Source organism: Rhinoraja longicauda, chromosome 7 (genome assembly GCF_053455715.1).
Source record: "Rhinoraja longicauda isolate Sanriku21f chromosome 7, sRhiLon1.1, whole genome shotgun sequence".
Classification (NCBI taxonomy): Eukaryota; Metazoa; Chordata; class Chondrichthyes; order Rajiformes; family Arhynchobatidae; genus Rhinoraja; species Rhinoraja longicauda.
The window spans coordinates 1,268,238-1,291,539 of record NC_135959.1 but is presented as its reverse complement, the minus strand read 5'-3'; the positions used below and the strand labels follow the sequence as shown (position 1 = coordinate 1,291,539).

General features: G+C 49.4%; 1 protein-coding gene across 1 annotated transcript in view; it reads left to right on the top strand.

The window, feature by feature from the left end:
* The window catches only part of pgm2l1 (phosphoglucomutase 2-like 1), a 77,043-nt gene extending 54,319 nt beyond the window's left edge, over positions 1 to 22,724 (top strand). Inside the window, exons 8-14 of the mRNA XM_078401942.1 lie at positions 2,578 to 2,675; positions 6,068 to 6,248; positions 6,359 to 6,452; positions 9,240 to 9,369; positions 11,886 to 12,075; positions 17,863 to 17,996; positions 20,209 to 22,724. Of these exons, the coding sequence (XP_078258068.1) occupies positions 2,578 to 2,675; positions 6,068 to 6,248; positions 6,359 to 6,452; positions 9,240 to 9,369; positions 11,886 to 12,075; positions 17,863 to 17,996; positions 20,209 to 20,308 (927 nt within the window). The 3' untranslated portion in view covers positions 20,309 to 22,724. The remainder of the gene's footprint in view (positions 1 to 2,577; positions 2,676 to 6,067; positions 6,249 to 6,358; positions 6,453 to 9,239; positions 9,370 to 11,885; positions 12,076 to 17,862; positions 17,997 to 20,208) is intronic.
* Positions 22,725 to 23,302: the final 578 nt, after the last annotated feature.

Here is a 23,302-nt window from a genome sequence, read left to right as displayed (position 1 = left end):
TAGAGGTCACAGCCTCAGAATTAAAGGATGTTCTTTTAGGAAGGCGATGAGGAGACATTTCTTTAGCCAGAGGGTGGTGATTCTGTGGAATTCTTTGCCAGAGAAAGCAGAAAGTCGGTGGATATTTTTAAGGCAGAGAAAGATAGATTCTTGATTAGTACAGGTGCCGAGGTTATGGAGAGAAGGCAGGAGATTGGGGTCAGGAGGGTGAGATAGATCAGCCATGATTGAATGGCAGAGTAGACTTGATGGGCTGAATGGCCAAATTCTACTCCTATTCCTTATGACCTGAAACGCCGTTTGTCCATTCCCTCCACAGATGCTGCCTGACCCGTTGAATACCTCCAGAAACTTGTGCTTTGTTCAAGATTCCAGCATCTGCAGTTTCTTGTGCCTCCTTAATTCTTATGTTGTTTTCTTGATTTAACAAATGGTGAAATCTGTGACTGACTTTATAAATGATGGTTTAATGAACTTGCAAGCTCATGGCTGCTTATCACACACTCAGTATCTCAAAGTGGAGGGCAGTCTTTTTGCAGTAATTACTTTTATGAAGGGGAAGAGGGTACAAAGTTAGGGGGCAGAGATTTAAGGTGAAGGGGAGAGATTTAAAAGAAAGCTTTTTCACATGTAGAGTGGTGGATTTACGAGCTGCCAGAGGAAGTATTTGAGATGTACAATGACAACATGTAAAAGACATTTAGACAGGTACATAGTTAGGAAATGTTTGGAGGGATATGGGCCAAGCACAGGCAAGTATATCTAGCTTGGTTGAGTCCACATCTTGCATTCTGAGAGAGTTCCGGGCTCCTCGTACACGAACAGCTTTGGAGTGAATAGTGTGGCATAGATTTATTAGAATGATCCACTCTCTCTCTCTTTCTCTCTCACTCTCGTCTTTCTCTCTCTGTCTATCTCTCTGTCTCTCCGTGTCTCTGTCTCTGTCTCTCTCTGTGTCTCTGTCTCTCCGTGTCTCTGTCTCTCTCCGTGTCTCTGTCTCTCTCCGTGTCTCTGTCTCTCCGTGTCTCTGTCACTCTCCGTGTCTCTGTCTATCTCTGTGTCTGTCTCTCCGTGTCTCTGTCTCTCTGTGTCTGTGTCTCTGTCTCTCTCTGTGTCCCTGTCTCTCTCTGTGTCTCTGTCTCTCCGTGTCTCTGTCTCTCTCCGTGTCTCTGTCTCTCTGTGTCTCTGTCTCTCTCTGTGTCTCTGTCTCTCTCTGTGTCTGTCTCTCTGTGTCTCTGTCTCTCTCTGTGTCTCTGTCTCTCTCTGTGTCTCTGTCTCTCTCTGTTTCTGTCTCTCTCTGTGTCTCTGTGTTTCTGTCTCTCTCCGTGTCTCTGTCTCTCTGTGTGTCTCTGTCTCTCTCTGTGTTTCTGTCTCTCTCTGTCTCTCTGTGTGTCTCTGTCTCTCTCTGTGTTTCTGTCTCTCTCTGTGTCTGTCTCTCTGTGTGTCTCTGTCTCTCTCTGTTTCTGTCTCTCTCTGTGTCTCTGTCTCTCTGTGTGTCTCTGTCTCTCTCCGTGTCTCTGTCTCTGTGTGTCTCTGTCTCTCTCTGTGTTTCTGTCTCTCTCTGTGTCTCTGTCTCTCTGTGTGTCTCTGTCTCTCTCTGTGTTTCTGTCTCTCACCGTGTCTCTGTCTCCGTGTCTCTGTCTCTCTCTGTGTCTCAGTCTCTCTCCGTGTCTCTGTCTCTCTCTGTGTCCCTGTCTCTCTCTCTGTGTCCCTGTCTCTCTCCGTGTCCCTGTCTCTCTCCGTGTCTGTCTCTCCTTGTCCCTGTCTCTCTCCGTGTCTGTCTCTCCGTGTCTCTGTCTCTCTCCATGTCTGTCTCTCTCCGTGTCCCTGTCTCTCTCTGTGTCCCTGTCTCTCTCTGTGTCCCTGTCTCTCTCCGTGTCCCTGTCTCTCTCCGTGTCTGTCTCTCTGTGTCTCTGTCTCTCTCTGTGTCTCTGTGTTTCTGTCTCTCTCTGTCTCTCCGTGTCTCTGTCTCTCTCTGTGTCTCTGTCTCTCTCTGTGTCTCTGTCTCTCTGTGTCTCTGTCTCTCTGTGTCTCTGTCTCTCTCTGTGTCTCTGTGTCTCTGTCTCTCTGTGTCTCTGTCTCTCTCTGTGTCTCTGTCTCTCTCTGTCTCTCTCTGTTTCTCTCTCTCTGTTTCTGTCTCTCCCATAGAAGGCAGTGGAGGTCAATTCACTGGATGTTTTCAAGAGGGAGTTAGATTTAGCTCAGAGGGCTAATGGAATCAAGGGATTATGGGGAATAGGTGATCAGCCATGATCATATTGAGTTTTTCACTCTGTCTTTCTCCCTTTCCCTCTCCTTCCCCCTCTCCCCCTCCCCTCCCCCTCACCCTCTCTCCCACCACCTCTCTCCCTCCCCCTCTCTCCCTCCGTCTCTCTCCCTCTGTCTCTCTCTCTGTCTCTGTCTTTCTCTCTGTCTCTCTCTCTCTCTCTCTCTGTCTGTCTCTCTGTCACTGTCTCTCTATCTCTGTCTCTCTGCGTCTCTGCCTCCACATGCCAACGATGTTGCTTCACTAAGTATTGAACCATCACTGTAAATAGACTTCACTTGACATGACCTTTCTCTGCTCTCTGTCGTTAGGTTCTTGCAATCAAGTTGGCTGAGAAGGAAGGGGCTCGGGTTGTGTTGGCCACAGATCCCGATGCCGACAGGCTGGCCGTTGCAGAAGAGCAAGAGGAGTAAGTGTTCACAGTGAGCGATGTTCGTCACTTTATTGCGTGCCATTCTGGCCTTCCCAAAATTGGAAGCCTTTGGAAAGGGTGCACAGGAACGTTTACCAGAATGCTGTCAGGTTTAGCTACAGGGAGAGGATGGAGAGGAACGTTTACCAGAATGCTGTCAGGTTTAGCGACAGGGAGAGGTTGGAGACAGTGCAGAGGAACGTTTACCAGAATGCTGCCCACATTATAGGTTATTAGCTACAGGGAGAGGTTGGAGAGGGTAGAGGAAATTTAGAGATACAGCGCATAAGCAGGCCCTTTCAGCCCACCGGGTCCGCACCAACCAGCGATCCCCGCACATTAACACTATCCTATACCCACTAGGGACAATCTTTACATTTACCGCCAATTAACCTACATCCCTGTACGTCTTTGGAGTGTGGGAGGAAACCGAAGATCTCGGAGAAAGCCTACGCCGGTCACGGGGAGAACGTGCAAACTCCGTACAGACAGCGTCTCCAGCGCTGCATTCGCTGTAAGGCAGCAACGCTACCGCTGCGCCACCGTGACCACCCAGTTACCAAGTCAAGTCAAGTCAAGTCAATTTTATTTGTATAGCACATTTAAAAACAACCCACGTTGACCAAAGTGCTGCACATCTGATTAGGAAGAAAAAAAAGAAACATACAGTGGACCAGAATGCTGTCTGGATTAGAGGGTACAGGGAGAGGTTGGAGGCGTTGCAGAGGAAGTTTACCAGAATGCTGCCTGGATTAGCTACAGGGAGAGGTTGGAGACGGTGCAGAGGAACTTTGCCAGAATGCTGCCTACATGACAATAGACAATAGGTGCAGGAGTAGGCCATTCAGCCCTTCGAGCCAGCACCGCCATTCAATACGATCATGGCTGATCACTCTCAATCAGTACCCCATTCCTGCCTTCTCCCCATACCCCCTCACTCCGCTATCCTTAAGAGCTCTATCCAGCTCTCTCTTGAAAGCATCCAACGAATTGGCCTCCACTGCCTTCTGAGGCAGAGAATTCCACACCTTCACCACTCTCTAACATTATAGGTTATTAGCTGTAGGGAGAGATTGGATAGACTTCTCCCGATTGTTTTCTCCGGAATGTTGGAGATTAATAGGACACCTGATAAAACTATACAAGATTATGAAAGACAGTCAGAACCCTTTTCCCAAGTTGAAAATATCAAATTCTGGAGGGCATAGCTTTAAGGTGAGAGGGGCAAAGTTTAAAGGAGATATGCGCATCAGGTTTTTTTTGCACAGATAGTGGTGGTGCCTGGAAAGCTCTGCCAGGGTTGGTCATTAGGGTTGCCAACTGTCCCGTATTAGCCGGGACATCCCGTATTTTGGCTAAATTAGTTTGTCCCGTATGGGACCGCTCTTGTCCTGTATTAGTAAGGTTGCCAACTTCCTCACTCCCAAATAAGGGACATGGGTGACGTCACCGCCCCGCGCCTCATGTGACCTCACCCAGCCAGCGGCCACGTGCTCCCGCTCCATCAATGGCGGCCTGGAGGCTGGTTGCTACGCATCCTCCGTCAGGCAGTGCCTGGACCTCCGGGCCTGTAGTGTCCGGGCCTACAGTGGCCCCCGGGCCTAATATGGGACAAGGGCGGTCCCGTACGGGCCAAACCAATTTAGCCCAATATACAGGATGTTCTGGGTAGTACGGGACAGTTGGCAACCCTAAACATGCTCCATCTTCACTTGTCCCGCCTGTCCCCACAACATCTGATGGAGTGGGACTCATCAGATGGTTCACTAAGGAGCTAACACAACATGTTTAGTTTAGAGATAAGGCATGGAAAAGGCCCTTTGGCCCACCGAGTTCATGCCGACCATCGATCACCCGTCTTCTTTAAACATCTGCCTCCAGCACTCTCTGGCATCATGTTAAAGAGCACTCGCCACTCTGTTTAAAAAAATTAGACCCACACATCTCTTTTAAACTTTTCCCCTCTCACCTCAAAGCTATGTCCTCTAGTCTTTGACATTTCCACCCTAGGATGAAGCTTCTGACTCTCTACCCTATCTATGCCTCACGTAATTTCATATACTTCTGTCAAGTCCTTTAAAATCTTACCTTGAAGATAGGTACAGTAAACACGCCAAGGTATCGGGTAGTGTAGGAAGGAACTGTAGATGCTGGTGTACACTGAAGATAGACAAACACAAAATGCTGGAGTAACTCAGTGGGTCAGGCAGCATCTCTGGAGAAAAACAAATAAGATCGTAGCAGTAGAATTAGGCCATTCAGCTCTTCGTCTACTCCGCCATTCAGTCATGGCTGATCGATCTCTCCCTCCTAACCCCATTCTCCTGCCTTCTTCCCATAACCCCTGACACCCGTACTAATCAAGAATTTATCTATCTCTGCCTTAAAAATATCCACTGACTTGGCCTCCACAGCCGTCAGTGGCAAAGAATTCCACAGATTCACCACCAATCGAGACCCTTCAGAAGATGAAGTCCCAACCCGAAAAGTCACCTATTCCTTTTCTCCAGAGATGCTGCCTGACCCGCTGAGTTACTCCAGCACTCTGTGAAACGTCACCTATCCATGTTCTCCACAGATGCTGCCTGACCCGCTGAGTTACTCCAGCATTTTGTGTCCACCCCCAGTGTCACACAACGGGGAATACGCCCCGATCTTATCAACGGGGACAGTGTCGAGAGAGTGTCCAGTTTCAAGCTTCTGGGCACTCACATTTCGGAGGACCTAACATGGTCCAATAACACTGCTGCGCTGGTCAAGAAGGCGCAGCAACGACTGTTCTACCTAAGAACACTGAAAAAGTCTGGACTACCCCAACAGCTGCTGACGACATTCTACCGCTGCACCATAGAGAGCATCCTAACACATGGCATCCCTGTGTGGTATCTCAGCTGTACAGAGGCAGAGAGGAAAGCTCTTCAGCGGGTAGTCCATAGAGCTCAGAGGACCATCGGAACACAGCTACCAGCCTTGGAGGGCATCTACAACACACGATGCCTCAGAAAAGCCACCAGGATCCACAAAGACTCTTCACACCCCTGCAACAGTCTGTTCGAACTTCTACCATCGGGCAGACGATACAAGGCCTTCTACGCCCGCACCTCCAGACTCAGGAACAGCTTCATCCCCAGGGCCATAGCTGCTATGAACCGGTCCTGCTGAGCCGGGTGGTCACATCGCACAGTGATCCGGCACAGACCTACTTGCACTTTATTCTGCTTTAAAACTCTTCCAATTTGTTTCATTGGGTTGTTTAAATTAATACTGACTAGCTAATTAATTTATTGCATCGTATGGGAGGCGCATTCCCAATCTCGTTGTACCCCTGTACAATGACAATAAAGATATATTGTATTGTATTGTAACCTGCTTCTTCTGTCTCGATGCAGTGGCAAATGGAAGGTGTTCTCTGGCAATGAGCTGGGGGCTCTCCTGGGCTGGTGGATGTTCAGCTGCTGGAGGAGTGAGCACCCTGACCTCTCTGACGTGAAGAACGTCTACATGCTGGCCACAACGGTCTCCTCCAAAGTCCTGCAGGCCCTCGCTGTTTGTGAAGGCTTCCACTTTGAGGTGAGGAGTTTCAGAAGCTTTTATCGACATTCCAGTCACAGAGCTGTGCAGCTCGGAGTCAGACCTTCGGCCTACGACGCCCCATCTACACCAGTCCCTTTATGTTTCAGGAAACTTTGCCGGGGTTCAAGTGGATTGGAAACCGAATTGACGAGTTGCTTCAAAGCGGGAAAGAAGTATTGTTCGCATTTGAGGAATCCATTGGTGAGAGGCGCTTTGTATTTTGTCTCTCTGCACTTGAGTACCAACAGGCAGCCACTGCCTGTGACTGCAGAGAACTGCACAGCAGGGATCCCTGCACACTAACACTACCCTACGCACACACGGGACAATTTTTTACATCTATACCAAGCCAATTAACCTACAAACCAGCACGTCTTTGAAGTGTGGGGGGAAACCCACGCAGGTCACGGGGAGAACGTACAAACCCCGTACAGACAGCACCTGTAGTCAAGATCGAACCCGGGTCTCTGGCGTTGTAAGGGAGTATCTCTACCACTATGCCCTATCCCTCTAAATCCTTCCCATCCATATATCTGTCCAAGTGTCTTTTACACCTCGTAATTGTATCTGTTTCTAGAGCTTCCTCAGGCAGCTTGTTTCAGATATGCACTGGGCGGGACAGTGGCCAAGCTGGTAGAGCCACTGCCTGACTGTGCCAATGACCTGTGTTCGATCCTGGCCTCAGATGCTGTCTGCATGGAGTTTGCACGTTCTCCCTGTGACCGCGTGGGTTTCCTCAGGGTGCTCCGGTTTCCTCCCATATCCCAAAGACGTGCTGGTTTGTAGGTTAATTGACTGCTGCAATTTGTCTTTCCTGTGTAGGATATGGATAAGAAAGTGGGATAACATGGATCTAATGTTCAGCATGGACTCGATGGGCCAAAGGGCCTGTTGAATCCATGCTGTATCAATCGATCAACGCAGACTACCCTTTGAGTGGCAAAGGTTGCCCTGAGTCCCTGTTAAATCTCTCCCCCTCTCACCTTTAGCCAATGCCCTCGAGTTTTAGAATCCTCTACCCTGGGATAAAGACCTTGAGCGTTCACTTTATCCACAGCTTTCTTGGCTGGGGTTAGGAGGGAAACAGATCAGCCATGATTGAATGGTGGAGTAGACTTGATGGGCTAAATGGCCTAATGTTTCTCCCATCACTTATGACCTTATGACATTCTGTGTCATATGTTCATAAGTGATAGGAGCAAAATTAGGCCATTCGGCCCATCAAGTCTACTCAGTCATTCAATCACGGCTGATCTATCTTTCCCTCCTAACCCCATTCTCCTGCCTTCTCCGCATAACCCCTGACACCTGTACTAATCAAGAATCTATCTATCTCTGCCTTGAAAACATCCATTGACTTGGCCTCCACAGCCTTCTGTGTGTGAGTTACCGAGCTGGTGTTCTGCCCAGCAACACTAGAGAGATAATTAATTTTACACAAACCAAGACATGTCATCATCATCTGAACAAGATTAATTCCTGCTGTGATTTTACTGCTGACTGTTATTAATATGGATAGTTGCTGTCTACTGTTTTTAAAGTTGTGTGTGAATATGTAAATTCTTAATATGTGGGACACACAAACCTGGAGTAACTCAGAGGGACAGGACAGGCAGCATCACTGGAGAGAAGGAATGGGTGATGTTTCGGGTCCAGACCGGAGTCTGGTTCACACGCATATTTTTAGATTCTCTTTCAAATTCACTGCTCATTACAATGCAAATTTGATAAAACTTTACTGTACTGATTGAGAATGATCAGCCATGATCACATTGAATGGCGGTGCTGGCTCGAAGGGCCGAATGGCCTCCTGCTGCACCTATTGTCTATTGAATTTATTATAAAGAATCTGAAGATGCATCTCGACCCAAAACGTCGTCTGTCCACTCCCTCCACAGATGGAGTCAAAGTGATACAGCACGAAAACCGGCCCCTCATCATAACTCACCCATGCCGACCATCTAAGCCTGTCCCATTTACCCACGTTTGGTCCATATCCTCTGGACCTTTCCTATCATGTACCTGTCCACGTGTATTTTAAATGCTGCCTGGCATGCTGGGTCCCTCCAGGACTAAGTTCATAAATTCTAGGAGCAGAATTAGGCCATTCGGTCCATCAAGTCTACTCCGCCATTCAATCCTGACTGATCCATCCTTCCCTCAACCCCATTCTCCTGCCTTCTCCCCATAACCCCTGACAATCAAGACTACTGTTGTGAATTCAGTCTGAAGAAGGGTCTCGACCCGGAACGTCACCCATTCCTTCTCTCCAGAGATGCTGCCTGTGACTTACTCCATCCAGCATTTTGTGTCTACCAATCAAGAATGCTCACAATTGCGGCATCTGCAATTTTATTTAGTGTTTATTGTTAGAGCTGTAGACAATAGGTGCAGGAGGAGGCCATTCGGCCCTTCGCGCCAGCACCTCCATTCACCGTGATCATGGCTGATCATCCACAATCAGTACCACGTTCCTGCCTTCTCCCCATACCTCCTGACTCCGCTAACTTTAAGAGCTCTATCTAACTCTCTTAAAAGCATCCAGCGAATTGGCCTCCACTGCCTTCTGAGGCAGAGAATTCCACAGATTCACAACTCTTTGGGTCAAAAAGCTTTTCCTTATCTCCGTTCTAAATGGCCTACCCCTTATTCTTAAACTGTGGCCCCTGGTTCTGGACTCCCCCAACATCAGAAACATGTTTCCTGCCTCTAGCGTGTCCCATCCCTTAATAATCCTACATGTTTCAATAAGATCCCCTCTCATCCTTCTAAATTCCAGTGTATACAAGCCCAGTCACTCCATTCTTTCAACATATGACAGTCCCGCCATCCCAGGAATTAACCTCGTTATCGGGCTTCAGTGTTGAAAGTGACGCAGGATGTAATGTGCTGCCTAACGTGGGCAGGCCCTGTGCTCACAGACTTGCTTGTGTGCTCCCCACACTCCTACCACTCACGCCTCGGCCCCTCTGCTCTCGTTGTCTTTAGGCTTCATGTGCGGCACACTGATGTTTGACAAGGATGGGGTGAGTGCAGCAGTGGTGGTGGCAGAGATGGCGGCGTATCTGGAGACCAGAAACCTCACCATAGTCGAGCAGTTGAATAACATTTACAGAACGTGAGTAACGCCAACTTGGTATCAAAGTGGGGCTCTGCTACAGCACAGAAAGAGGCTCTTCAGCCCATGGAGTCCACGCCGAGCAGCGATCCCCGCACACTGACACTATCCTACGCACACTAGGGACAATTTACAATTTTTTGTTTATCAAAGCCAATTAATCTACAAACCTGTATGTCTTTGGATTGTGGGAGGAAACCGGAGCACCCGGAAAAAACCCACGGAGGTCACGGGGAGAACATGCAAACACCAGAAAAAACAGCACTCGTAGTCACGATCGAACCCGGGCCTCTGGAGCTGTAACGATACGATTGAACCTTACTCATCAAAATACACAAAACACATGAAACATGAAATTAAAGTGATAGGTGGCAAGGCTTGGGGGATGTGCAAAGATTAAGGAGGTGTGGCGGGGAGTCGGTCTCAGTCTACCCCACGACAGAAGGGGGAGGAGTTGTACAGTGTGATAGCCACAGGGAAGAAGGATCTCCTGTGGCGTTCTGTGCTGCATCTTGGTGGGACCAGTCTGTTGCTGAAGGTGCTCCTCAGGTTGACCAGTGTGTCATGGAGGGGGTGAGCTGTTTAGTCCAGGATGCTCCGCAATTTGAGGAGCATCCTCCCCTCCAAGACCACCTCCCATGAATCCAACTCCGCCCTCAGGACAGAGCCAGCCTTCCTGATGAGTTTGTTGATCCTATTAGCGTCCGCAGCCTTTGCCCGTGCTGCCCTGGCACACGGCAGCGAAGAAGGCAAGGCAGCAACCCTACCGCTGCTTGTGATATAGTGTTTCCTGGCATTATATGTTCAGGCCTCTGATCACAGGTCATTTTCTCTGTTGCATTAAACTGTGCGTTAGAAATGCTGATGTTGACGGTTTATCATTGTCCCGTGGGAGGCACGCTGGGGCAGTGGGTAGAGTCGCCGCCTCACAGCGCCAGGGACCTGGGTTCATTCCTGACCTCAGGTGCTGTCTGTGTGGAGTTTGCACGTTTTTCTTGCGACCGCGTGGGGGTTTCCTCCGGGTGCTCAGGTTTCCTCCCACGTCCCAAAGACCTGCGAGTTTGTTGTTTAAATGTAAAATTGCCTCTGTTGTGTTCAGTGAGTGGGAAAGTGGGATAACATAGAACGAGTGTGAGCAGGTGATCGATGGTTGCGTGGACCAAGGAGTCCGTTCCCATGCGATATCTCGAAACTAAACTAAAAGCTTTGTTTTACAAGCTATCCAAGCAGATCAGATAATACTGTACGTAAACACAATCAAATCAAACTCAAGGACACTGGATAGAGCAAAAGGGAAGATACAAAGTACAGAATATATTAGTGTTTATACATCAAGTTCATACCACCAGACTCAGGAACAGCTTCTTCCCCTCTGTTATCAGGCTTCTGAACGGTCCTTCCATAAGCTAGGGTACTGTCCGATTCACCTCTACCCCATTGCGGACATTGGACTTTGTCTGTGGAACTGATGCGCTACAATGCTGAGAACTATATTCTGCACTCTGTATCTTCCCCTTTGCTCTACATAATGTACTTGAGTTGGATTTGATTGCATTTATGTATGGTATTATCTAATCTGATTAGATAGCCTGCAAAACAATACTATTCACTGTACCTCGATACACGTGGTATTAATAAACTTAAATCTAAGTTTGGGCCGCTACTCGAAATGCATGGAAATTTACACCGATCAGCCAAAACATTATGACCCGATGAGCCAAAACATTATGACCACCTGCCTAATATGCTGTTGGTCCTCCGTGTGCAGCCCCATACGCAGCAGGGTGCGATGCACTGTGCATTGTGACACATTCCTCCTGTGACCACCATTAACATTTTCTGTGACTTGTGCCACAGTCGACCTTCTATCGGAGCGGACCAGACGGGATAGCCTTCGTTGCCCTCGTGCATCGATGAGCCTTGGGCGCCCAACACCCTGCCTGTCGCCGGTTTGTGGTTTGTCCCTCCTCGGACCACTGTCGGTAGGTACTCACCACTGCTGAGCGGGAGCACCCCACAAGCCTTGCCATTTCACAGATGCTCTGACCCAGTCGTCTGGCCATAACAATTTGGCCCTTGTCAAAGTCGCTTAGGTCTTTACTCCTGCCCATTTCTCCTGCATCCAACACATCAACTTCAAGAACTGACTGTTCACTTGCTGCCTAATATATCCCACCCCTTGACAGGTGCCATTGTAACAAGATAATCAATGTTATTCACTTCGCCTGTCAGTTGTGATGGTTGATCGGTGTGTATAATGTTTTGGCTGATCGGTGTTTTGGCTGATCGGTGTGTATTCTGCACTTTGTATCTCCTTTGCTCTACATAATGTACTTGAGTTGGACGATTGCATTTATGTATGGTATTATCTAATCTGATTAGATAGCCTGCAAAACAATACTACTCACTGTACCTCGATACACATGGTATTAATAAACTTAAATCTAAGTTTGGGCCATTATTCGAAATGCATGGAAGCTTATAACTGGGCATTGGTGTTCACCTTCTGTGCTTAGGTATGGTCATCACATCTCCAGAACCTCTTACTTTAAGTGCTACGACCCTGCTACAATTAAGAAAATCTTTGAACGGCTTCGGAACTATGAGACGGAAAGTCATTACCCTTGTTTCTGTGGATCGTTTGAGATTTTGCACATAAGGGATGTAACCACTGGATTTGACAGCAGCCAACCCAATAATAAATCGGTAAGCTTAAATCTTCTCTCACACCTCACCCCAGGTCTATTTCTATGCAGTAATCTTACCATCATTGTTTAGTTTAGAGATACAGCGCGGAAACAGGCCCTACGGCCCACCGGGACCTCGCCGACCAGCGATCCCCGCACGCTAACACTATCCTACACACACTAGGGACTATTTTTACTTTAATACCAAGCCAATTAACCTACCGCTGCGCCACTGTGCCGCCCAATTGGTTTTGTAAGCTGCGTTATTTAGAATGCTAGATGACTATGAATGATGGCCACGGTGGCGCAGCGGTAGAGTTGTTGCCTTACAGCGAATGCAGCGCCGGAGACCCAAGTTCCATCCTGACTACGAGTGCTGTCTGTACGGAGTTTGTACGTTCTCCCCGTGACCTGCATGGGTTTTCCCTGAGATCATCGGTTTCCACTCACACTCCCAAGACGTGCAGGTATGTAGGTTAATTGGCCTGGTGTATGTGTAAATTGTTCCTAGTGTGTGTAGGATATTGTTAATCGCTGGTCGGTGCGGACTCGGTGGGCCGCAGGTCGGTGTAGACTCAGTGAGCCGAAGGGCCTGTTTCTGCGCTGTATCTCTAAACTAAATTAAACTAGACTCTGAAAGCCCAAGATCAAGGACCAGTCTCACCCCGGTCACTCCCCCTTCTTCCTCTCTCCCATCGGGCAAGAGGTACAGAAGTGTGAAAATGCACACCTCCAGATTCAGGGACAGTTTCTTCCCAGCTGCTATCAGGCAACTGAACCGTCCTCTCACCAACTAGAGAGCGGTCCTGACCTCCCATCTACTTCATTGGAGACCCTCGGACTATCTTTAATCAGACTTTACTGGATTTTATCTTGCACTAAACATTATTCCCTTTCCTGTGTATCTGTACATTGTGGACGGCTTGATTGTAACCATGTATTGTATTTCTGCTGACTGGATAGCAACAGAAAAACACTTGACAATAATAAACTAAACTAAACTAATCACGTTGAGCTCAGAAAGTCATACAACATGGGAAGAGGCCCTTCAGCCCAACCTGCCCGTGTCAGCCCAGCTAGTCCTATCTGCCCGCATTTGATCCACACCGGTAAACAGGAGATCCTGAGTTCGTATCTCAGCGGTGCCGACAAGGCAAAGAATATTTTGGCTTTGAGGGAGTGGAGTCAGAGTCGAAGGTAGGCACAAAAGCTGGAATAACTCAACGGGACAGGCAGCATCTCTGGAGAGAAGGAATGGGTGACGTTTCGAGTCAAGACCCTTCTTCAGATTGAGACCCTCTTCTAGAAGGGTCTCGACGTGAAACATCACCCATTCCTTCTCTCCAGAAATGATGTCCCGCTGAGTTACTCCAGCATTTTGTGTCCAACTTCGGTTTAAAACAGCATCTGCAGTTCCTTCCTACACATTTGGTTCGAAGGGGTTCTGAGTTTCGGGGATGGTCAGAAAGAACGCTGATTCCTGGGACTAATGGACATATCAACATTATTTGAACAAGATTAATTCCTGCTGTGATTTTACTGCTGACTGTTATTAATATGGATAGTTGCTGTCTACTGTTTTTCAAAGTTGTGTGTGAATAGGTACATTTTTAATATGTGGGACACATAAAGCTGGAGTAACTCAGTGGGACAGGCAGCATCACTGGAGAGAAGGAATGGGTGATTTTTCGGGTCGAGACCGGAGTCTGATTCACACGCATATTTATACATTCTCTAAAATTCCCTGCTCATCACAAAGCAGATTTGATAAAAACTTTACTGTTCGCATTTATTATAAAGAATCTGAAGATGCATCTTGAACCAAAATGTCGTCCCTCCACAGATGGAGTCAGAGTGATACTGCACGGAAACCAGCCCCTCATCCCAACTCACCCATGCCGACCATCTAAGCCTGTCCCATTTACCCACTTTTGGTCCATATCCTCTGGAGCTTTCCTATCATGTACCTGTCCACGTGTATTTTAAATGCTGACTGACATGCTGGGTCCCTCCAGGACTAAATTCATAAATTCTAGGAGAAGAATTAGGCCATTCAGCCCATTCAGAAAAGGGTCTGAAGAAGGGTCTCGACCTGAAACGTCACCCATTCCTTCTCTCCAGATATACTGCCTGACCCGCTGAGTTACTCCAGCATTTTGTGTCTATCTTTGATTTAAACCAGCATCTACAGTCCTTTCCTACACGGAGAGTCAGAGTCATTGTTCCCACACTGACATGACCTCCTTTGATTCCATTAACTGCTGAAAATTTATTGTTTTATCGTTTTCATTTCCACAATCACATATTACCTCCCTTTTCTTTTCCACACCTCTCCTGGGATCGCAGTGGTCAGCATTCCTGGGAGAGCTTTGCATGCAATTCTCCCTTGCTGTCTTTGTTTGTGCTGAACACGCACTCACTCTGTGAAGCCCACGCCCCCCGAATCCACACACGCGGACCCTTGCTTGCCCCCTCCCTCCCCCCCTGCCACCCTGCCTCCTACACCGCTCCCTCCCCAAACCACCCCTCCCATTCCCTCCCTCCCCCCGCCACTCTGCCACCTGCACCGCTCCCTCCCCCAACCACCCCTCAACCCCTCCCTCCCTCCCCCCTGCCACCCTGCCTCCTGCACCGCTCCCTCCCCAAACCATCCTTCCCATTCCCTCCCTCCCCTCTGCCACCCTGCCTCCTACACCGATCCCCCCCCCAAACCACCCACTCCCTCCCTACCCCCTGCCACCCTGCCTCCTACACCGCTCCCTCCCAAACCACCACTCCCACCCCCTCCCTCCCCCCCGCCACCCTGCCTCCTACACCGATCCCCCCCCAAACCACCCGCTCCCTCCCTACCCCCTGCCACCCTGCCTCCTACACCGCTCCCTCCCCAAACCACCCCTCCCACTCCCTCCCTACCCCCTGCCTCCTACACCGCTCCCTCCCCAAACCACCCCTCCCACTCCCTCCCTACCCCCTGCCACCCTGCCTCCTACACCGCTCCCTCCCCAAACCACCCCTCCCGCTCCCTCCCTACCCCCTGCCACCCTGCCTCCTACACCGCTCCCTCCCCAAACCACCCCTCCCACTCCCTCCCTACCCCCTGCCTCCTACACCGCTCCCTCCCCAAACCACCCCTCCCACTCCCTCCCTACCCCCTGCCACCCTGCCTCCTACACCGCTCCCCCCCCAAACCACCCCTCCCACTCCCTCCCTACCCCCTGCCACCCTGCCTCCTACACCGCTCCCCCCCAACCACCCCTCCCACTCCCTCCCTCCCCCCTGCCACCCTGCCTCCTACACCACTCCCCCCCCAAACCACCCCTCCCACTCCCTCCCTACCCCCTGCCACCCTGCCTCCTACACTGCTCCCTCCCCAAACCACCCCTCCCACTCCCTCCCTACCCCCTGCCTCCTACACCGCTCCCTCCCCAAACCACCCCTCCCACTCCCTCCCTGCCACCCTGCCTCCCTCCCCAACCACCCCTCCCTCCCTCGTGCGCTGCTCCCTCCCCTTCCCCCTCTCTCCTTCCTCCCCCCCTCCCTCCCTCCCACGTTCCTCACAGCTGCAAGAATGTTCCCAACGTCGGCACCTCACACTCACACCTCAACTCGTTCTCACTCTCGTGCACGATTCTCACACCCCGAGTCTTCATATCACGCCGCACGTGAAATGAAGAAGGCCGTGTTAGAAAGTGGTGGCTTGCTGCTGCAAAGAGGTGTCTGTTTCACACTGTTTGATACCTGGAAGGATTATGGGCCCAGAATATTATTGCAATCACAAAGAAAGCCCATCAATGCCTCTTCTTCCTTATTTTGGATCCGTCATAGAGACTTACAGCACAGAAATAGGCCCTTCGGCCCAACTTGCCCACACTGGCCAACATGTCCCATCTACTACACTAGTTCCACCTACTTGCGTTTGGCCCATATCACTCAAAACCTGTATAACTGTTTCTTAAACTGTATAACTGTTTCTTAAACATTGGGATAGTCCCAGCCTCAACTACCTCCTCTGGCAGCTTGTTCCATGCACCCACCATTCTTTGTGTGACAAAGTTACCCCTCAGATTCCTATTCCCCTTCACCTTAAACCTATATCCTCTCGTCCTCGATTCCCCTACTCTGGGTAAAAGCCTCTGTGCATCTACCCGATCTATTCCTCTCATGATTTTATACACCTCTATAAGATCACCCCTCATCCTCCTGCGCTCCATGGAATAGAGACCCAGCCTGTTCAACCTCTCCCTATAACTCACACCCTCTAGTCCTGGCAACATCCTTGTAAATCTTCTCTGTACCCTTTCCAGCTTGACAACAACTTTCCAATAACATGGTGCCCAGAACTGAACGCAATACTCACCAATTCTTATATAACTGCAACATGACCTCCCAACTTCTATAGTTAATACTCTGACTGATGAAGGCCAATGTACCAAAAGCCTTTTTGACCACCTTATCTACTTGCAACTCGACCTTCAAGGAACCATGCACCTGCACTCCTAGATCCCTCTGCTCAACAACACTCCCCAGAGGCCGCCCATTCACTGTGTAGGTCCTGCCCTTAGACAATAGACAATAGACAATAGGTGCAGGAGTAGGCCATTCAGCCCTTCGAGCCAGCACCGCCATTCAATGCGATCATGGCTGATCACTCTCAATCAGTACCCCGTTCCTGCCTTCTCCCCATACCCCCTCACTCCGCTATCCTTAAGAGCTCTATCCAGCTCTCTCTTGAAAGCATCCAACGAACTGGCCTCCACTGCCTTCTGAGGCAGAGAATTCCACACCTTCACCACTCTCTGACTGAAAAAGTTCTTCCTCATCTCCGTTCTAAATGGCCTACCCCTTATTTTTAAACTGTGGCCCCTTGTTCTGGACTCCCCCAACATTGGGAACATGTTTCCTGCCTCTAATGTGTCCAATCCCCTAATTATCTTATATGTTTCAATAAGATCCCCCCTCATCCTTCTAAATTCCAGTGTATACAAGCCCAATCGCTCCAGCCTTTCAACATACGACAGTCCCGCCATTCCGGGAATTAACCTAGTGAATTAACCTACGCTGCACGCCCTCCATAGCAAGAATATCCTTCCTCAAATTTGGAGACCAAAACTGCACACAGTACTCCAGGTACTCCTTGTTAGACTTCCCAAAATGCAGCATCACACATTTCTCTGTATTAAATTCCATCAACCATTCCTCCTCCCACCTGGTCAATCGATCCTAATCCTTCTGCAATCTTTCACAACCATCTTCACTGTCTGCAACACCACCCACTTTTGTATCATCAGCAAACTTGCTAATCTTGCCCTGTGTGTTCTCATCCAAATCATTGATGTAGATGACAAACAGTAACGGGCCCAACACTGAACCCTGAGGCACACCACTAGTCACAGGCCTCCAGTCCAAGAGGCAACCGACCACCATCACCCTCAGCTTCCTTCCATGGAGCCAATTTTCTATCCATTCAGCTATCTCTCCTTGAATCCCATGCGATTTAACCTTCCAGAGCAGCCTACCTAGCGGAATCAAGGGATATGGGGAGAAGGCAGGCACGGGTTACTGATTGTGGATGATCAGTCATGATCACATTGAATGGCTCGAAGGGCCAAATGGCCTCCTCCTGCTCCTATTTTCTATGTTTCTAAAACGAAGATAGACACAAAAATCTGGAGTAACTCAGTAGAACAGGCAGCATCTCTGGAGAGAAGGAATGGGTAACGTTTCGGGTCGAGACCCTTCTGCCTCTCTCTATGATGTTGTGCTGGAGCCAGCTGTCCCGGTTGTAACTAGTCCCTTTCCCCACCAGGTGCTGCCGGTGAGCAGGAGCAGCCAGATGATCACCTTCACCTTCCTCAACGGCTGTGTGTCCACACTCAGGGCCAGCGGCACGGAGCCCAAGATCAAATACTACGCCGAGTTCTGCGCCCCGCCAGGACAGAGGTCAGTCTGCCACCGATCGGTTGTGTGGATAGTGTATGAAGGAACAGCAGATAGGCACAAAATGCTGGAGTAACTCAGCTGGACAGGTTGCGTCCCTGGAGAGAAAGAATGGATGACGTTTCGGGACGAGACCTTTCTTCAGATAACCACGTGCAGTCTTTCCGCTGACTGGATAGCGCGCAACAAAAAAGCTTTTCACTGTACGTCAGTACATGTAATATTAAACCCAAATCACCCAGAGGACCCGAAACGTCACCCATTCCATCTCTCCAGGACCGCTTCCTGTCCCGCTGAGTTACTCCAGTATCATGTGTCTGTCTTCGGTTACATGGCTATAGAAACATAGAAAATAGGTGCAGGAGGAGGCCGTTTGGCCCTTCGAGCCAGCACGGCCATTCATTGTGATCGTGGCTGATCATCCACAATCAGTAACCTGTGCCCAACCTCTCCCCATATCACTTGATTCCACTAGCCCCTAGAGCTCTATCTTACTCTCTTTTAAATTCATCCAGTGAATTGGCCTCCACTGCCATCTGCAGCAGAGAATTCACAAATCTCTGGATGAAAAACTTTTTTCTCACCTCAGTTTTAAATGTCGTCCCCTTTATTCTTAGACTGGTTCTGGATTCCCCCAACATTGAGAGTATTTTTGTGTAAATTGTCCCTAGTGGGTGTAAGATACTGTTAGTGTGCTGGGATCGCTGGTCGGCGTGGACTCTGTGGGCCGAAGGGCATGTTTCCGCGCTGTATCTCTAAAACTAAAAACTATAAGGCACAGGCTCAAGGTGAGAGGGGAATGATTTAAGCACGGCATGGGGGCAACTTTCTCACTGTGAGGGTGGTCCATGAGTTGACGGGGGAAGTGAGTCCAATTCTGACTGGGAGGGGTGAGGTGACACAGGGAGGACGGTTACAGAGTGATTCAGCGTGGAAACAGGCCCTTCAACCTAACTTGCCCACACCAACCAACATGTCCCAACTACGCCAGTCCCACCTGCCCGCGTTTGGCCCATATCCCTCCAAACCTGTCCTCTCCTATAAGTATAGCATTCGAGTATAGGAGTAAAGAGGTCCTTCTGCAGTTGTACAGGGCCCTGGTGAGACCACATCTGGAGAATTGTGTGCAGTTTGGTCTCCTAATTTGAGGAAGGACGTTCTTGCTATTGAGGCAGTGCAGTGAAGGTTCACGAGGTTAATCCCTGAGATGGCACGACTGTCATATGAGGAAAAATTGGAAAGACAGGGCTTGTATTCACTGGAATTTAGAAGGATGAGAAGGGATCTTAGTGAAACATATAAAATTATAAAAGGACTGGGCAAGCTAGATGCAGGAAAAATGTTCCCAATGTTGGGGGAGTCCAGAACCAGGGGCCACAGTCTAAGAATAAGACGGCACCCATAGTCAGGATGGAACCCGGGTCTCCGGCGCTGCAAGCGCTGTAAGGCAGCGACTCTACCGCTGCGCCACCGTGACCGCCCTCCCATAGTTTTGGAATCCTCCCACATGGTCACAGGGAGAAGGTACAAACTCCGCAGGGACCGACCGCTCTCTGGTTGGTGATAGGATGGTTCAGTTGCCTGATAACAGTCTGGAAAAAGACTGTGAGTGGTCACTTTAACTCTGCACATTTTGTGTATGGTACGCAAAACAAAAGGATTTCATGGTGCCATGTCACATGATAATAAAGTATCATTCAATTATTTATTCATTCATAAAATCCCAACAATTCATAAAATCACTAAATCCTAATAAAATCCAAGCTTGCCCAACCTCTCCTGCAGCTCAGGCCCTCAAGTCCTGGCAAACCCACGTAAAAATCCCCCAGCACTTTGCGTTTTGTACAAGATTCCAGCATCTGCAGTCTCTGGCCCCTCCCAAAATGTATTGGTTGACAACTGCATATGTTTTGCCTCTTACTTGACTTAGAAACATAGGTGCAGGAGGAGGCCATTCGGCCCTTTGAGCCAGCACTGCCATTCAATGTGATTATGGCTGATCATCCACAATCAGTACCCCATGCCTGCCTTCTCCCCATATCCCTTGACTCCACTATCTTTAAGAGCCCTATCTAACTCTCTCTTGAAAACATCCAGTGAATTGGCCTCCACTGCCTTCTGTGGAAGAGAATTAATTCCACAGATTCACAACTCTCTGGGTGGAAAAAGGTTTTTCCTCGAGTTTCAAACGAATGGCTTCTCTCCTTTTATCCAGTGACACGGCCTACCTGGAAGAGGAGCTGGACAAACTGATCGACGCGCTGGTCAAACACTTCCTCGAGCCGGAGAAGAACGGCCTGATCGCCCGCGTTTAAAGATGCTCCTGCAGTGTGGCGTTGGAGCGCGAGAGAGAGAGAGAGAGTGAGAGTGAGAGGGAGAGCGTGTGGGGAATGCCAGTAGACCCGTGTGCGCTGAAGCAGAGATGTAGAGGGCGATACACTGCCGATGCTGTCCCCAGGGTGAGGGGGGTGAACAACGAGGCTGGCTTTAATCCAGAGTAGATGTGTGGCCCGTTTGCTAGGAGGTTCTTGTCACTTCCTGCCTGCTGGTCTCTTCCACCGCGGTGCTATATGTTTATTCACTGGAGCCAACTGCATCTGTCTGATATAAACACCACCGCAAACAGAATCCATCCGTGCCGTAGGCCAACAATGGCGAACTGCAGGTGCTGGAATATCTTGCATAGAATGTAAAGTGCCGGAGTAACTCAGCGGGTCAGGCGGCATCTGCAGAGGACAAGGGTAGGCGACGTTTCGAGTCTCCAGACGAGCCGAAACATCGTCCGTCTTGCCCTCCAGGGATGCTGCCGGAGCCGCTGAGTTACCCCGACACTTTGTGTTCCCATCAGCGTTCTGTGTTGTGGGGACTTGGCCAGCGAGTGCCAGGAACCTGTCCGGAGCGGTACAGGTGTGCATGCGTACAGATGTGCAGCCGTAAAGGTGTGCAGGCGTACAGATGTACAGGTGTGCAGGCGTAAAGATGTACAGGTGTGCAAGTGTACAGGCATGCAGGCGTACAGGTGTGCACGCGTACAGGTGTGCAGACGTACGGATGTACAAGTGTGCATGCGTACATGTGTGCAGGCGTACAGGTGTGCAAGAGTACAGGTGTGCAAGCGTACAGATGTGCAGGTGTACAGGTGTGCAAGCGTACAGATGTGCAGGCATACAGATGTACAGGTGTGCAGGCGTACAGATGTACATGTGTGCAGGCATACAGATGTACAGGCGTACAGGTGTGCAAGCGTACAGGTGTGCAGGGGTACAGGTGTGCAGGCGTACAGGTGTGCAAGCGTACAGATGTGCAGGTGTGCTGGTGTGCAGACGTACAGGCATGCAGGTGTGTTGGCAAACAGCTGCTGAGCGTAGACCCTCTGTGATGCTTTGCTGTACATTCTGTACACTGGAAATGTTGAGATGCTGCCTGTGCCGAGTTACTCCAGCTTTTTGTGTCTATCTACGGTTTAGACCAGCATCTGCAGTTCCTTCCTACACACCTCTCTTCAGCTTGGCCGCCGATCCTGCCACCGCTGCAGACGAGGGGAGTGCTGACATTGGGAGTGATGCAACCCTCCAGCCCGTCGCTCTGGCATTTACACGGCCGGCACTCTCGCCGCTCGGATCACCAGAGATCGCCAGACAGGCTTCACATTTCACCACTGCCCAGCCGGCCCCGGCTGTTAGCGTGCGGCAGCAGTGACAGCAGTGTGGAGAGAGCGAGCCGGAGTTTGTGGACAAGTGTGTTTTACTGCGGCAATGAAATTGCACGTGTGTGCGTGCGTGACATGTGCTGGAGTGATCCTTGCACAGGTGTGTGTTTACCTGTCTGAACATGCGTGTCTGAGAGAGCATGCATCTTTGTGTGCGTGTTTGAACGTGCATCTGTATGTTTGAGCGTATGAGTGTGTGCGCGCACTTGTGTGTGCGTGTGTGTGCATGCTTGTGTGTTTGCACGCTTGTGTGTACGCACGCTTGTGTGTGCGTGTATACATGCTTGTATGTGTGTGTGAACGCCTGTGCGTGCGCATGCTTGTGTGTGTGTGACTACTACTTCAAGTATTATTGCTGGCAGGAGTGACTGCAGCAGGGACCGGTGAAGACTCTGACAATGACCCTGCATTGTCTTGTCCCTGTCCGTACATTTGAGGCTGAAGCGTTTTGCCAAAGGTTTAAGAGGATATATTTAGTGTATTTATTGCATTTGGATAAACTGTAAGTCTTAATTTGCACTTGAAAAGTTTTATTTTAGTATGTGCAGAACTGAGATGTGATTATTTTGTGCATTAATTTAGTAAACTATGTTCACCTTTATTTATAAAGAGAGCAGCATTGCTGTGGTGTGGGCAGTGGTGACTCTGGTTCTTAGTCTGTGCTGTGTGAGCTGACAGCAGCCAGTTTTGCTGCAGCAATCTGGCTGATGAAAGATCTTTGTTTCCCTCCAGATGCTGACTGACCCTTGAGTATTTCCGGCATTTTTTTTTTGTGTGTTTTTATTTCAGATATCCGTAGTGTTATGAAGAAGATAGGCACAAAATGCCGGAGAAACTCAGCGGGACAGGCAGCATCTCTGGAGAGAAGGAATGGGTGACGTTTAGGGTCGAGGCCCTTCTTCAGATTGAGCTCAAGCAGACAAGATGTGTCTGGAAGGAACTGCAGATGCTGGTTTACACCGAAGATAGTCACAAAATGCTGGAGTAACTCAGCGGGACAGGCAGCATCTCGGGAGAGAAGGAATGGGTGACGTTTCGAGTCGAGACCTTTCTTCAGACTTCAGTCTGAAGAAGGGTCTCGACCTGAAACATTACCCATTCCTTCTCTCCCGAGATGCTGCCTGACCGGTTGATTTACTCCAGCATTTTGTGTCTACCTTCGATTTAAACCAGCATCTGCAGTTTTTTTCCTACACGTTCTGCACCCAATTCCACAGGGAAATATATAAAAACATTTTAACAGAATTCATCGAGTTTCTTGACTTTTAATAAAGTATTTTTTGCAATTTAAAAAATAACAGCGAGTGAATAAAAGCAGGGAAGTTCCAACTGCCCAAACATCTCCAGCTTCTGGGTGGGCCTCAGCCTGAACCTTGAGAGACTCACACGAGTCTTTGATTGCCCCCCGCCCCCTCCCCTGATGCCCATCCAAGTTCTACTTCACCGTGCCTCAGGGACAGGAGTTTCTCATTCAACATCATTAATTTTCCAATTCTCAACATCATTAAAAAACAGCGGTCTTATCTTTGGACATCAGTGGAAAACCCCACTGTTTTGCTCAGCGGTAATTTCCAATCCACCATGAATCGGGGAGAGGAGG